The 15882-nt window shown below is 36.1% G+C and overlaps 3 protein-coding genes across 3 annotated transcripts; 2 read left to right on the forward strand and 1 right to left on the reverse strand.

Annotated features, from left to right (window-relative positions):
* The first annotated feature begins 231 nt into the window (after positions 1-231).
* On the forward strand, positions 232-3578 carry LOC146163947 (uncharacterized). The gene is made up of 4 exons (XM_083383154.1): positions 232-404; positions 958-1121; positions 2882-3013; positions 3370-3578. The coding sequence occupies exons 1-4, from the start codon at positions 344-346 to the stop codon at positions 3475-3477; spliced, it is 465 nt and encodes a 154-aa protein (XP_083239280.1). The 5' UTR covers positions 232-343; the 3' UTR covers positions 3478-3578.
* Positions 3241-6736, reverse strand: LOC146163948 (uncharacterized). The gene is made up of 6 exons (XM_083383148.1): positions 6677-6736; positions 5844-6044; positions 5628-5707; positions 5426-5503; positions 5168-5273; positions 3241-5047 (listed from the first exon to the last, which is right to left on the reverse strand). The coding sequence occupies exons 1-6, from the start codon at positions 6679-6681 to the stop codon at positions 4909-4911; spliced, it is 609 nt and encodes a 202-aa protein (XP_083239274.1). The 5' UTR covers positions 6682-6736; the 3' UTR covers positions 3241-4908.
* Positions 6737-7556: 820 nt separating this feature from the next.
* On the forward strand, positions 7557-14549 carry LOC146163949 (meiosis-specific with OB domain-containing protein-like). The gene is made up of 11 exons (XM_083380640.1): positions 7557-7628; positions 7721-7778; positions 7853-7984; positions 8206-8275; positions 8726-8921; positions 9203-9303; positions 9682-9830; positions 10382-10462; positions 11771-11921; positions 12243-12438; positions 14367-14549. Exons 1-11 carry the CDS (start codon positions 7557-7559, stop codon positions 14547-14549), a joined length of 1389 nt encoding a protein of 462 aa, XP_083236766.1.
* Positions 14550-15882: the final 1333 nt, after the last annotated feature.

Raw genomic sequence — 15882 nt, forward strand, 5'->3', positions numbered from 1 at the left:
ACTTATAAAAAAAAAATTTAGAGGGAGTTTGCCATTTTACTTTTAATTAAATTCCTAATTTTCAAATCATTTCAGTATTCTGTATCTATAGTTAACTATAGTCTGAACATTAGATAAATAATATTGCCTTGTTCTTTGAAACACCTTAGGCAATTTAAAGAAAAATGACGCATTCGTCATTCGGGAATATCACACGTTAGTCATAGGTCAACATTCATTTCGCAGCAATGTTTTTACAAGAAGCTACGGTACCTGATTTGTCATATAAATGACGATAAAAAGTCGACGAGTAGTATTAGAGACATTATAGAACGATCGTGTACATTTAACTGTCAAGTGTGAAATGATGAAATTTTCATTATTGGTTCTGCTTTTCGTCGTTAATGCCTGTCAAACAGCAATCGGTGAGTTGATTTATGTGATTTTAATGTATTTTTCTAGAAGTCGAGTTATTTTCCATTTAAACGTCGCTCAAACTGTTACCATGGAATAGCATAATAGTATCGTAGATTTACGTGGACTGAACGAGAACTAAAATATTTCTGATGCAAGGCTTTAAATTAGAGGTAGAAAAACGAAATGAGAACAGATTATAGTAAAACACTTACACGTTAATAGTTTCCCAGGGTCGTTACAAGTTAATCGCTATAATTGCATTTGGACTTTTTTAAGCATTAACTTGCCAAGCATAGAATGAAGACGCAATAGTCAAAAAGCCGTATAGGCTATGGCAATCTATGTAAAGATTGGGGACAGTGAAATTTTAAACCGAACACAGAATAGTTTCATATTAAATAAATATTCTGCAAAGTGGAATGCTAATAATTTTTCGATGAAACCTGTTTAAGTCAAAAACTTACTTGTATATTTTCGGCATACTTACGGGTACGGCGAATAGTGGTTTACGAACGATGAAACGCGGCACAGGCGCAAACAAATTTGTTTGTAAAATTTCAGGTTGTCACCACTGTCGAGGCAGGCCGCGATGTGGACGCCCACACGGAAGATTCCCGCAGGGCGAATCTGTTCCAACGGACAAAGAAGCTGTGGATTTCGAGAACGAAAACGTGGCAGAACATGCTGAAATGAAGCTGGAGTTGGAAGCCTGCGCTGCAAAGCGCGTAAGTGACATCTAGCGTATACATTCATAATATATCTATGCCAGCTGGACCTGTAAACAGACCTGCCTACGTTAAAATTAAAACTGCAAAACCAATTTTTGTTAGGTTTCACATGCGCTTTTAGTTTTATTCTGGTGTAAATTTTTGTTATAAAGACTTTTCAAACTATTTTTAAAAAAGCAAAGGTATAAGACCAAAAAGCATTGAAATTTTGTCGTATAATGATTAAAATATGGACAAATGCAGTAGGGCCGACAAAAAATATTATTTTATGAAAGTGTTGCAAAAAATTCGGTTTGACAACCTTGCGTTTATTTAGGGCAGAGGTTCCCAACGTGGGCGGTACCGCCCCCTTGTGGGCGTTGGCGGGTTACAAGGGGGCGTTTTGGGTCTGTTTCTAATTTGGGTTCGCTGAATGCACATAAGGGGGCTTTACATAAAGTACTTATAGGCTAAATTTTATAAAAAGCTCACATAACAATAGTAACAAACAGGACTGTAGGTGACTTTTAACTTTAAATGGCAACTTTCGTACTGCGAACTTGTAGTAGTTTTCCGGCCATTGTTACGTAATAATTGACTTTCTTATGTAAAATTGTTGGTTGTTGTTGCGTTCACAGTTTTATACGCGGCAAAATGTTTGTATATTTAAAGCAGGGCTAGCCAACTTACGGCCCGTCACCTCTTTGACAACTAGACACGAGTCCATTTTAAATACTTTTTAAATATTTAACGACGGGCAAAAAAGAGTACGGGCAGAATTTTTTCGCGCTTCGCGCCAATGATCTTACTACGTCCAGTTCGTTTACGTTTTGATGCTGTCTTTGGAATAAATTAGCGCTTTTTTACCGTTGTGGACAAACGGAAAACGTATTCAAAAATATTAGACATATATTTTTTAACATTTTTTTATTTTTTCGGCAATGTAGTGAATACTAGCACAAAATTTAAAAGAAATATTTGTATATACCAAAAAAATTTTTTTGCGGCCCACAGAGACCTTTTTGAGTTTGATTGGTTCCCGTGACAAAAAAAAGGTTGCCGACCCCTGATTTAAAGTATTGGTGCAGAAAGTTTAATTTTTCCTGATAATGACATAACCTGGTGAATTAATGTATTTATAAATTCCTATAGTGAATGTATGTTAAACAACCTAAAATAAGACTGACAGCTTATCAAAACGAAAGTGAAGACAATATGATGTTAGGCAACGATTATTATAATACTTTACTGTAAAGCAATATGAGGGGGGCGATATGAAATAATATTGAGCCCAAGGGGGCACTAGTGTCAAAAAGGTTGGGAAACACTGATTTAGGGTATTTGACAAAACTTTCAACAAAGAAGGAAATGTGACGTTGAAGAATCAGAAGTTTCGCACTTTGCTCAAAACAATATCGAGATCTGTTTGCCTCAAAATTGGAATAAAAAACAGATATTGTGACAGGAATTTTTTGGAGAGTAATAAACGAAGCAAAGTGCATTTTATAGATGGTGTAAAAGCAAGCTATATGTAGCCTACTACGCAAATTTAAACAGTTTTTTTACAGTTTAACACGAAAACTTTTAAAGCGTAACCTATTAATTTAAACACATTTGCTGTTTGGAAAATTACTTCTAATATTGCCTATAGCTGGTCAAATTGACAAATAGAGAGAGCTTTTGACAACCCTAAAAAAGTTTAAACAAATCTTCTTAAGTAAATGCTAAACTGTATGGTTATTCCAATAATGATTTTGAATTTCCTTAACATATTTTAGATTGAGCGCGGATTGAGTAGACCTGGTCCTCGAAAAACTGATTTGTTAGTGTTGGGTTCGCTTCTCAGTGAGGCAATACTTCAAATCGACGCCTACTGTTCAGAAGAAACTGTGCTTTGCAACGCGTTAAAGGTGAGTTTCTAATTAAGATGAGTTACTGGATTAAACAATTGCGTTAGTCATGAAAAATGGTCGTACATCCCCATAGGAGTGCTTAAACGTGTTTACATTAAAGATTTTTTTAACTTAAGGCTAATATGGAAACAACCACTGTTTCTAAAACCTACCTGACGACTGTTGTCTTTGGCATAAAACATTTCCTATTGTGTGTTAATATTTTAGCCCTAAAGATTTTTAGGAGTTTAAGTATACTTTATTGTGAAACATTTCGCAACATCACAGGATGCTTCATACCAAACACATCGATTTGTAAAGAGCATTCTGCTCAACAATACATGTCTTTCCTTAAAACATATTTTTGGTTGTAGGACTGCGCTGTGGAACAGTATGGAAAAAATGAGGTTGTATTAATCAAGGATCTACAGCCGGAAAAAAAGTTGTTTTTACAAGAACTGCAATCACCAAATCTCCAATGACGCAAAAATCGTGCAAAGCAAATGGAGGCCAGGATTTAGAATTATGATATGTCTTGTTTTCGTATTTAAATAGTAAAATATACCCAGTGGTCTGAAATGTAGCATATTTCCCAAAATTATTCTAACATAATGTCATAATAGTTTCAAGGAATGTTTTAAACTTTAAAGAGGTACATCGAGTCGCGAGAAGTGTAGTACGATTAATATAATCTTGCAACAATAACAAAGGCAGAGGGATATCAGCAATTTTGCACCAAAATATGAACTTCCGCGCAAGTTGCAACAATATAAACAAACAATTTGAAGACTTTTCAACGGTGCAATACGACATCGATAGTACGCGCGCTTCACAATAACACAAAAATTTGGCAAAAATTATTGGTGCAAAGTTAATGGTAAATATAATCAAACAATGAAAAATATTTTGGCGTTTGGATGTTATCCTATCACACATTCTAAGGTCGACGCCTTCCTACACGATTTGACGCCATTAAGTTACAAGTTTTGTTTCAAAAGGTGTACCATTTACAAACAATAAAACAAAATACTGATTAAAACGTAACAATGGCAATTAGTATAGATTTAGTAGAATGTATGAAAAACAGTTTAAAGTAGATGCGCGGTTTTACACTGGATCAAAACAATGACTTGGCAAACGTTTTTAGGCGTATAGCAAAAAAAAAACAACGTCTATAAACAACATGCGGGTTACCACATCACAGTTTATTTGTACCTTATTTAAAAAACATTTATTGGAAAATATATCATTATATACCCCTAATAGTTAGAGCAAGAAGGGCTTCTGCGGAACACACTTTTCTTTGGGCAAACAAATCACACATGCACTAGCTAGTTTGTGCAAAAAACTGTAGCCCAGTGATTGTTAAACTGTTAAGTGCGTTTTTTTATTACAAATATATATGCAGGCAAGCATATAAAAATTTAAGTCAAATCCATCAATTGAAAAAAACTTGAATGTTTAAACATTTGCCTATTGCCTTACATTGTATTAAGCAGGACTGGGGAGCCGGAGCTTGGGCCAAGGATTATGATGGAGCCAGATTCACTTTTGTTATGACTGTGGACTGTGGAGCCAGAGCTGAAGCCATTTTTTTATTTCTGTGAAGCTATGAAATTGTTTGGTTCCTCTGGAACTGAATCCATTGGTTAAGCGCTTGATGGTCCCAAAGCTGGAGTCGAACCCATTGCTATTTTACTGGGACTCCCAAGAATATTAAGGGCTATTTCAAGTTGTAAAATTGTTGTTTTGTAGAAAAGGTGCCGAAGACCATTTTTTAAATTTATTTTACTGTGATGTAAGCTGAAAAAGTTTGGGAAACACTGCTCTAGTCAGAAGTCCTGTAGGTCAATAGAACATATACAAAAACATAGGATTTCCACTCAATACAGGCATAGCCTAAACAACTGAAATTACTTTGGAAGTTGCTGTAATAAGCCTGAGGTGTGTAGCTCTTTAGCAAGCTTGAGATGCTGCATGTGAGAGTTCATTATTTTCTTGAGACAGCTTTTCATTGCAGTAAGGAGTCTTTCCTCTAGTTCGCTGTCTTCTCTACAAAACAAACATGTTAAAAAATATGGTACAAAACAATTATTTATACAAGAATGCTTTGTACTTAAATGCCCTATGTTTGTGTATGCCCCTAACTAATATATAAAAAACAAAAGTTACGTTATAAGTAGTTGGGTGACTTCAGCAACCGTCTGACAATCTGATCGAAAGAGTAGTTTTGCTTCCTCAACACAGTGCTTGACATGGCCCACAGGATTCACAGCAACTGTTAAAGAACAACTTAAATAAGTTCATAGTTAATTAAAAAAATAACAATTTTTAACATTGCAGAACACTTAGAAGCCTCAAAATCCAATAAAGACAACAGTTGTGAATTGACCAAACATGCAGAGCATAAAAATAAAGAAAGTACCGTACCTTCTTTGTCAGCAATAATGGGAGCTGTTGAATCACTGGCTTTTTTCCAGGCTTGTGAATGGTAGTATGGGGCGTATTCTAAATCAATTAATCCGTTAAAACAAGTCATAACTGCTGCAGGAGTTAATCAAAAATAGCATTTCTTTGCAAATGATCCTTCGGCTAACAGTAAAAAGTAAACACTAAATCACAGAGTACTTACCAGGTGACGCATGTTGTCTATTTGCAAAAGTATTTGGGGTTTGTTGCATCCTACTTTTTGGGTAGTATCTTGTGAAATGTCTGCAAAATTCAAACTATGTTTAAAAAAATTATTACTAAATAAAACCTTGGCCAAAAATATCACAATGCCTGATCAACAATAAACTGGCTACTAAAACAACACTGCATTGGCAAAATTTCTACAAATGTAATTTACCGCTGAGGGTAAGGCCGGAAAGCAGTTGGCCTGTAATGTGTTCCCAGTTTATTCACTGGAGATCGGGAACCATGGTAGGGATAATCTGGATGACGTGTCTTTCCATAGATTTTTCTTGGAGTTGGAGAATGTGAGCGAGGTCTTTGTCGGTCACGATTAAAGTAATCATTACGATAGTCGTAGAATGGATTACTCTGAAAACTAAAGAAAGAAAATAACTTTTTTTTTTTTTTAAGAAGATTTTTTAATAAAATCCAATACATTTTCAAAAAACAAACCATTTATTTGCTATTATATTTTACTTCACAAGAAACCAAGTAATATGTGCAATGCTTAACAAACCAATTGGTTTGATGTAATCTGCTGTTACGAGACTCAAAATTGCGTTTGACATGCCAATGTTTTCATCACTGTGATAATGGTGAAACTATTCCAATGTGTCTGAACATCTCAAGGGTGCTAAAACACCATGAAATTATGAAATGTAGCAGAACCTTCAAGGACAATATGTGTTTTGACCGTTTTTTGAAAAAAATATTACTACAAATTAAAAAAACAGTTATCCTGGTATTTTTAGTTTATGGCAGGGTAGCAAAAACAATTATAATGTCACGAACGAAATGAATGGTTTACACTTATTTGCACATAATATAAATTTGATTATAATGCAAGAGATAAACAAATGAAATATTTAACTTTATCTTAATATACGTTTTACAAAATTTTATTCGTAACGTGTACGGCACTAAAAGAAAATAAAAGTGTAGATGTTGGTCATTCAATTAAAAAAGTACCTTACTTATTGTTTATTTTGTAATTTACAAAATATTTACCTCATGATTTCCAAAACTGTTCCCCAGATGAATAAAAAAACATCTCAGTGTCAGTGAAGCGTGTGAAACCATAGAATACTAATTAAAAGTTATAATCGATTGTTCCATGTTTATGAAAACAAAACGAAAGAAGATAGGGTGACTGAACATCTAAGGTTATTTTAAAGTTTAAACGGTTCTTTTAAGTTTAAACTGTCATATGTGTGTCAAACGTTTTACGAACAGCAAGTAACTATAAAATTGGAAGAAGAGAATTAACTAGTTTACTTCTTTTAATTTATTCGTTCCACATGATCACGTCTCAGAAGCAGATATGGCGTTTAAGTTGCAGTTGACATTTTTTTCAGCCCGCTGTAAGTTTTTACACCTAGATCCCGGTCTGCGTTCTGTGGCAGGTGCCCATCCGGGATTGTTTTAAAAGCAATTTTTGCACACCATAAAACGGTTGAGATGTGCTAGATTACCAAACTTTAGGGCTGCATAAAGTAAATCATAGCATCACTTATTAAAGCTGGGACGCTATTGTTTTCCATCTGAATCAGAATTTGTATAGGTAATGCTTTGATTTACTTCTGAGTCACATTAACTGAAGATGATACAAGTTCGCATCGAAACGTCTTAATTAATCAAGATGAATATTTTTTTATCAAACTATGCTAGGTTTTCACATTTAGACAATCACATTTCGGCACTGAATACATCAAACAAAAAAAACTACTTTAATGGGCTATTTTTCCCTGTAACAACTTTGTTGAAAGCTTACCTAAGGACCCCCTAAATACTAAAAAAACTAGTACGAATCGTAATTGTTGATATTCACTACGAGCCAGCAGATGATTGTTTTTCGAGTTTGTGCTGAAACCTGAGCAATTGTAGAAATATGTATCAACCAAATGATTACGTCGCAGCAATGCCATTAAGATTGAAGGATTTACTTCCAGAAATGTCCGAGGTAGATCTAACGTTAACTACACATTAAAATACTTTGGGAAGTTATACGTGTTAGGCTACCGGTACTTACTTTAACTTACTGGTGATTTTTAGGGTGTGTCTGGCATTGTGATTTCAAAACGGGATGTTCGTCCGTATCAAAGCCCAAGAGGTATTTAACAGTCGGTATCGATTAAAATATGAAAGATTTCAATTGTATATGTGACATGTTTTTGCCTTAAACAGGAGATGGTTCTGCACAGTTCGTGTACAGCTTGACTCTTCGAGATTCACACGAGGATAGCATCACGGTAAACGTGTGGGGAAGTGAGGAGTACGTCAATAGAAGCTTTGACAGCTTTGCTATACCTGACCCAGGTAACTACGTGAGAATTCCATCATGTTAGTCCGTTGTCTGCTTACTTGGATTTTTCCAGACTCTGGGGTCCTATTCTTTAAAGTGACGTTTGATGTTTTGTCAGTTTATCATAAAAATATAACAAAATATATCTGTTAATTTCGGATGCAATTGGTTTTCTGTTGCTTTGTTTGTTTTAAATATGAATAATAATGTATTGTGCATGTCTACACCCTGGCAGTTGAGGTCAGCAGATTTAAAGTCAGGATGAAGGGCGATTCGGAAGGAAAATTTAACCCTCCTACCACAAGGTTAGCCCTTTTTTTCTCTTTGCTAATTTTCTTTTTCCGTATGGATTTTTTGTATGGATTAGTAAGTTTAGGTAAAACTATAAGCAGCATTTTATAGTTTTACTTTCCAATGCACCTTGCCCATGCCCCTCAACTATATTTGGGCCAACTTTTACTATGTAAGTGCTTCGTGCGAACTTCTGTCCGCTAAAACGATATTTTAGTCCGATTTAAGGAAAACTATTCAGCCTGTCATTTAATTGGAATTGGGCTTCATATTTGCGCACGAATTCGCATATTTTGTTTTCTTCAACGTGGTGTCCGATGCGTATACTAAGAATAATTTTGAAGTCGGGTATGGCCGAATTAAACATTTTGTTTTGCAACTGATTTTTCAAACACTTTGGATTCACCTCTAGATAGTTTTTAGCCAATTTGTCAAGTGCCAAATTTCAACCAGTTTTGCTCCAGTCAGTTTTCCTTGCACGTGAGCGAGCGCGGCCACGGCACCGTTCAGCGGATGGAAGGCGCAATCCCCCATCACCTGGCCGGACTCGAACGAAGCCCGGTGTGCAAACCGAACGACTTCTACACGCTGGCCGATGCTAGCGAGTTCGTCGCTGACCTTGCTGAGCAAACCATACACCTGCTCGCCTGCGTAAAGAAGGTGCTTCCGTTGACTCGACCTCTGCTACACTTTCGTTATTTGTGGTTATGTTTGAATTGTTTTCAGTAGTGGCTCTATTCTTTCAACTGCAAACTCGTATTTATTAGTAATTTTATATATACCCTTTTGGATGGCATTACATTTTGAATTGCCAGACTGCTTTCGAAGGTAAAACCTACAATCGTACAAACGTGGGGAAATTCAGGCACGGAAAATATATATATTTTTTTTTAATTGCGCTCTGATTGGATTTAAAAACAAAAGTGTTCCATTTACTGTAGGTGGGTCCGGTTGAAAAGCTGACGTCGAAAAACGGCAAGCCACTTTTCAAGACGGAATTGATTCTCTTTGACGAAACCACCAACTCGATGTATTTGACCATGTGAGCACAATAACGAAAACTCTGGTTTATTTTGTCCACACAAAATAACAAAAGTCGCAAATTTAAGCACAATTCTACACGAAAGCAAATGCACTTTTTATATAAAACTGAAAGCAGTTCGGGGAACGAGTTAATAATACTTTTCTGTTAAGTCGCAAAACGTCTTCACCTTATATATAGCATTCTTAAAATTATCGAACTACTACTATAGGTAGGGGTAGACATTTCCGAACTATTAGTAATTTGAGGAAAGCGCACTGTTTTGGCACCAAGTAAAACGAGTGTTAAAGACTCACAGGTTTACAGCCAGCTATATATTCTCGCACAAAGATGGCAACGAAAAAGCAAATCGAATTACAAAAACTGTTTAATGGCCAGCTGGGACCGGAGCAACTGTGAATGGGCGCAAAGATGGTCAGGACCAAACACGGTGCTATTCGTCAGCGACGTGCGAGTTGCTTTCAACCAGTACAGAGGCAAAGTGACAGCCACCAGCACCTGCCGATCAGTGTTTATTTGTAACCCGGGTAACGACAGCTTTTTTTCATTTTTTTTTTCGACATACCGAGCTTTGGGCGCTATGCTTCAGTCGAGCCTTTGCGATGATGTTAGTTAGCCTTACTAATGGGGTGAAAGTATACTTTTACACAAATTATTGAATTTTTTTTATAACTTGTAAATTTTTTTTGTTTAAAAAAAATTAAATTTTGTTAACGCACAGCGCTAATTTCGGCTTTACAGTTTTATATTTTTAATTATTTAGTTTTTTATATAGTTTTCTAATGCTGGAAAAACTGGGCACTTTCATCACAAAATTTCAAAATTTGTTGCAATTTCAATTTGGTTCTAAAGTTTGGAACGAAATCCATTTAGTATTTTTCTAGGGTGGTTAAATTCGAAAATAAATAATTAAATCAATCTAAGTGTGACAATTGCGAAACGGCAACTAGATGGTAGTGGTCGCGGTGAATGCATTTTCAATCAACAGTGTCCAGGTTCCATAGTGACACGTCAATACTAACTGAGTTAAAGCGCCGCAAAACGCGAAACCAAAACCAATGCGTTTGTTTTAATTTAGACACGAACGAAGCGCACCGACTGTTCCAGTTTGCACAAGACTACGAAGATCAGATGGGGGGTATTGCGGACGATTTAGATGGTAATTTCTAGGATTCTAATTACATCCAATTACTTGATTTGACCAGTTTGAGAAGTCAACCAACACCAAACATAACAACGAGAACAAATTTTCTAAATGATCCTTCCTTTGAATTACTTTTAAAAATCGAAATATGACTGGTGAGGCCAGTAAGACAAACCATTAAATATACATTTTCGACGACCGTTTTGTTTCCTGCAATTTTATTCCGCGTCATGTTTTCTTGTCACTACAACAAAACTTTTATGACTTTTCATTTTTTATATTAAATACCCCCCTAATTTCTAGAGAAACAAACTTTTGAAGTTCAATTTGATTTCGTTTTTTATAGAGTAGACCAACTAAGTTAATCTGCTTGAAATACGTTGGTTTGTACAAAAAAACTCAAAAACGAGGCAAAATTCAAATTTCATTGTAATTATATAATTTACAACACTATAACAACATTGTAATATTTTAGTCTCCCTATTCTTTACGTAGCGCATGGCAATCAAAGAGGTGTCTGTTTTTTATGAGTTGGTAGCTATTGATTCGACACCGAATGTGTTAAGATTGCGACCGGTAGGCCTATAGATTAAGATCGATCCGTAATTAACTAATGATATATCACTTGGTATCGCCTAAATCTCACAGGCTATTCCCTACGCGTTTCACGCCCAAAGTACCTGTTAACAATTATTAATTATAACTCGCTGTTAATTTGCTTACATGGATGTTTCTTTATTATATAACATATTTTATCAAGTTGGTTTGTTGCAGATTGAAAACCATAAAATTTAGTATTGAAACATATTCAGCAAAAAATACCGTAAAACTCGTTTAATGCTCCGAGGAATATTCAGTATGAGACGTTCGTTTAAGTTATCTGATGTCAATGATTTCATATCCATAAGTTTATACTTGATTTATCGTTTTTTTAGCTTTAGCTAAGCTTCGACTACAATTCTTCTATTTGTTTGCCATAGGGTTCTAAAAAATATGAGGATCATGCCTATAAGTCTTGCCCGAATATTTTATTGATTCCTAAAACTGTTTCGTGTGAGTTTATTTGGCAAACTTTAAGACGGTAAGAAGAAAACCAAGTCAACAACCGTAAATGTATATTTTTGAAACAAATTGGACATGTTCTTCACGTAATATTTATGCCTCATATTGTTCAAAAAAAAATTTCGTTGATGTTTGCCTCGCATACATTTTCCGTAGGTTTTCGTTTTTGTGAACCCGCAAGGAAAGGATGTCTGTTTCTTAATCGTCGGATAAACCTGGCGTCGAAACGCATTATGTGCGTGTTTTTTGTTTTCTTTGCAGTCGTCCAACCGGTATCCCGTACAGTTGCTGAAATTATCCGGTTCGGCGAATCGTCAGATGAAACTCGCAGGAGGTCGCTCTCCCTCACCCAAGCGGCCATCACTCAACTTGACATTGACTGCAGCGCCAAGAAGCTGCTCTCTTTTCGCTGGTCGGTTGAATCATGTTTAAGGTTGCCCATTCTACCTTTCCCAATTAATGTAAAACGTTTGCCCGTGATTTGTGGCCCTCTGAGAAACTTTTGTTAGGGTTAACACTACGATGTTTAATCAATCGTTAAACGTTTGTCTATACCTTTTACGAGCTTGGTTTCGTTTGATGTTACGCTTTGACGGTTAAACAACGAAAATCCAAGCTTTTCTTAATAATAATTTCACTATTAAAGTTGTTACTTGGTAATGCTAATGCGGTCAAGCCTTTTTTGGTAGCAAGAACTGTGTAACGAAGCATAACTTTTGTACCTTAAATCTAGCTCGTCGTGCGGCCTCAAGGTGATCTCGGACAACATTGTGGCCTGCCCAAATACGCGTTGTCCAACCAATGTGGCGGGGGCCGACCTACAGGTGCAGCGCTCCTTCGACTTTCGAATGTCCCTATCCGACCACACCGGCACCCTGGAGCAATGCCGGGTCACGGAGCGCGCCGCTGAAAATATGTTCGGAATGAAGGTACCAATTTTTTTCTGATCATATGGCGCTATCGCACTTAGCCTGCTTTAAAAAACAATACTTTAATCTGTAAGATTTTGATTGGATGTTTAGACCTTCAGTATGGTGCTGCGTTTATCTGTTAATGCTTTTTAAAAATGGTTGCTGGAAAATATATTAGAGTTTTTGTACATTTTGTGTTAGGTTGAAAAAAAAATTTAAAGCTAATCACACTTGATTACAATTCACAACTGTTCTAAAGCACGACAATACACTCATTCAATTAATACACTTTATTGCGATCCAACTGATTTCTACCGCATTACACCGCTTATCCTTCAGATGCAACACAAATTTCGCTTTTTGTTGACTCTGACTCTGACACTTTTTTGGCGCTTTTGCATGTAAACGAATTAAAAATTAATGCAACGGAATATATTTCTGGCTTCGCCATGTGGGGACACACAAAACTGCGCTCCAATATAGTCGAGTTGCGGATATGGTCGTAATAATTTGCCGCTGACAATTTGCGGGCCACCACTGAGCCAAACTACCTAAGCTACCTTATTAACCACCGCGAATTTATAATTTCCCTTGTCAGCTATGTATTGAATTTATTACATAATAATATTAATAAAAAATTCGCCTTATTAAAATAAGTTACTAATAGTTTGCCAAATGTAAGCAACAGATATGTGCTTTGTTTGTTTCTATTATAGTTGTGTTTCTTAATAATTAGTTTTGTTCAAAACAGATACAATTAAAAAATAATGTAGGCTTTAATATTTATTCTACCTGTCACAACAGCGGCCGGTCATTATGGAGCCTGGCTTTTACCGCCGTATCGGTAAAATTTAAAACCACGTTAAAACGGCGTAAGGGGTTGTGAGAAGGACAGCTGACGTTTTCTATCAACCGGTGATGCTTTTAGACGCGCGAGCAGAATCGGCTTTCAGTTCGGCGAAAAGCTCAGCTTTTCGATCTTATCCGAGCACCGCAAATGCTATGAAGTCACTCGGAATTAAATATTTAACGCGCTGAGCCGCACCTTGACGCTTTGTTTTGTTCCGCGGCACACGACACAAAAACCCGCGAGGAAAAGAAGGAAACTTGGCTTTAACAACAGACGGCTTATAAGCCGAAATTAAAACTCGTTTACTTAATATGCCCCAAATGTTTACAGATTAATATTTATTTGTCGACTGTTTAGTGATGCTGTAAGCTCCGTAAATTTTTAAAAACCATATAGTGTTGTATTAAAAATTCCTGCGCCCGGCGCGTTGAACAAAGAGCTTTTGTAAACAAATGAAATAGCACTTTGTAAAAAACAGAATTGTTTGCGCTCCCTGATAAAGACAATAAGGTGGGCAGTGATTAGGCGCGGATCCAGAATGTTGCTTTTGGTAAGGCATGAATATTTTTCAGGATGACATTACAAAGTTATAACATAGCGTCACGTCACCAAGTTACGTCAAAGCGTGACGTCATCCAGTTGTATTCAAACCTGTCATCATAAAAACAACCCTAAAAATACCACACTGTTCTATTTCGTTAAAGTTTGGTGTTTTTGTTTAGGGTTGTCTTCATTTTCAAAGAGAATTTAATTTCGCGCAAACCGCTATTTTTTTGGCAGTTACTTCGTTAAAATAAGCAAAATATACAGTTTAGGAATGTTACATGCTCCCCTCTTGATTCTCCTGCTCTGATTGGACAGTTATTGCATTCTAACATTTCGAACTAGAAAATATTAAATACACAAATAAAAAACAAAAAACCTAATACTAATAGCAAATGTTTATTAAACAAAATTTGATTGTTGATCGCCAACGTTGGCAATGGTGTAATCAACTTTTGATTCATCTAAAAAGTGAAAGCGACATTTAGGTTTAGTCCCGTGGCGTTTATGTACACTGCAGCGTACCCATGACCTGTGCAAATAAATCTCGCAGCTTGACGATTTCGTGCTTCTCGACAGCGAGCGCTTGACCGCACTCAAGTGGCAGTGGCTGCTGGAAAGATGCCGCCTCGTGCTTCGATCTTCACTGTCGCGACTCGGCTCCTGCTACTTCCGCGTGGAATCGTGCGACCGGGCGAGCCCAGACGAGCTTATGGGGATTGCCTTTCCCCAGTAGGGAACCTTAAGGTTCCGCATCTGTTGTTACTCGAGTTTAAAACAAAGTTGATCGTAAGCTTCCTTCGATGACTGAACGCGACACGTCACTGCCCAAATGGTTTAGATTAATACTCAGATTACTTGTCAGACAAACCACAAATGTTTTACCTTTAGTTTGCTTAGTAGCTTTTTATATCCGGATGAGATCTAAATCCAAACGGTTATTCTGCCAATATGAATATATCTACAGATATGAATATGTTTGCCTATATATTAATATGTTACTGTGTTTTTAATTTTTTCGTTTTTTATTCAATGAATTGTTTGTTTGTTCTATGCATAGGTTGTCAGTTTTGGTTATTGTTTTTTTAAGCAGTGTTAAACCATGTGAAATTGCGTTTTCGCAATAAAAAAATAAAAATTCGTGACCTTTTTCTTGGCAACTAAACGTTTATGCTTGTTCAAAGTCGGTAGATTTTCTAATAGAACAATAAAAATGGCCTAAAATTTTGACAAAGGCCTTAATAAGCACTAAGTCAAAGTCAGTTAAAAGTTATTACAACGAACGTAAAATTAATCTACAAAAAGGTTTTCAAAGAAAATAAAAACATACTTTCAAATGTTTTACGATGGTACAAACAGCAATACATTGTGTACTCAAATGATCATATCTCTCATAAAATACAAAATGTAAGTTCGCGGAAAGAAACTCTAGTTGTGCCGTTCTCCAAAATCTGATTCCAAAGGTTTAAATATGGCGATAGCGTCAACAAAAGTTGGCACATATTTCTATTTTTTTTAATGTAGACAATGGGCCAAGCTCCAAAACAGTTTTAGGATCGACAATATACGTTTAACCGCATGTATCGAAGAGCTGTTAAAAATTACAACTTTAGTAACATTTTACATGACAAGATTCTGCTAGATGGCTTCCTCGGGAAAATGAAATTCGTGTTAACGCGTCTGGAAAGATGGGGCGTCTGTGATAGGAGCATATGTCAAAAGTGATAAAAACAATCAAGCTTTGGTTCCACGTCGTTGGCTGCTAGAGTGTTAAGTCACTATAGTATTAATTAAAAACCGAGCTACAAACGAAAAATCGAAAACAATAAAAACTACAAGTTTTAATTTCCTGCCCTTTTAATAATTGATTACAGAAGATAATTTCCGTCCATATTTCGAAATATGGTCATATTACGGCTGCAAATTCAATTATGATAATAATATTTCTGTGACTTTGTTTGCAGAATATTTATTCCGCCTGTTACGCTCACTTGTGCAAATATGCGGTTGGTGCCCATGCTAAAAAAACAAAGAGAAATGCCTCGACCAGGGAGGCCGATTTTGTTGCA

The sequence above is a fragment of the Ascidiella aspersa genome, chromosome 2 (genome assembly GCF_963924565.1).
Source record: "Ascidiella aspersa chromosome 2, kaAscAspe10.2, whole genome shotgun sequence".
In the NCBI taxonomy this organism is placed as follows: domain Eukaryota; kingdom Metazoa; phylum Chordata; class Ascidiacea; order Phlebobranchia; family Ascidiidae; genus Ascidiella; species Ascidiella aspersa.

Bases quoted from the DNA above. Each gene is read 5' to 3' on its own strand.
- LOC146163948 (XM_083383148.1), bottom strand. The intron at 5,504-5,627 runs GTAAGTACTCTG...TAATTGATTTAG, and splicing joins TAGACAACATGCGTCACCTG to AATACGCCCCATACTACCAT. The intron at 5,274-5,425 runs GTACGGTACTTT...GTTCTTTAACAG, and splicing joins CATTATTGCTGACAAAGAAG to TTGCTGTGAATCCTGTGGGC.
- LOC146163949 (XM_083380640.1), top strand. From the start codon at position 7,557: ATGTATCAACCAAATGATTACGTCGCAGCAATGCCATTAAGATTGAAG. The intron at 7,779-7,852 runs GTATTTAACAGT...TGCCTTAAACAG, and splicing joins TCCGTATCAAAGCCCAAGAG to GAGATGGTTCTGCACAGTTC. The intron at 11,922-12,242 runs GTCGGTTGAATC...CCTTAAATCTAG, and splicing joins AAGCTGCTCTCTTTTCGCTG to CTCGTCGTGCGGCCTCAAGG.
- LOC146163947 (XM_083383154.1), top strand. From the start codon at position 344: ATGATGAAATTTTCATTATTGGTTCTGCTTTTCGTCGTTAATGCCTGT. The intron at 405-957 runs GTGAGTTGATTT...GTAAAATTTCAG, and splicing joins TGCCTGTCAAACAGCAATCG to GTTGTCACCACTGTCGAGGC. The intron at 1,122-2,881 runs GTAAGTGACATC...AACATATTTTAG, and splicing joins AAGCCTGCGCTGCAAAGCGC to ATTGAGCGCGGATTGAGTAG.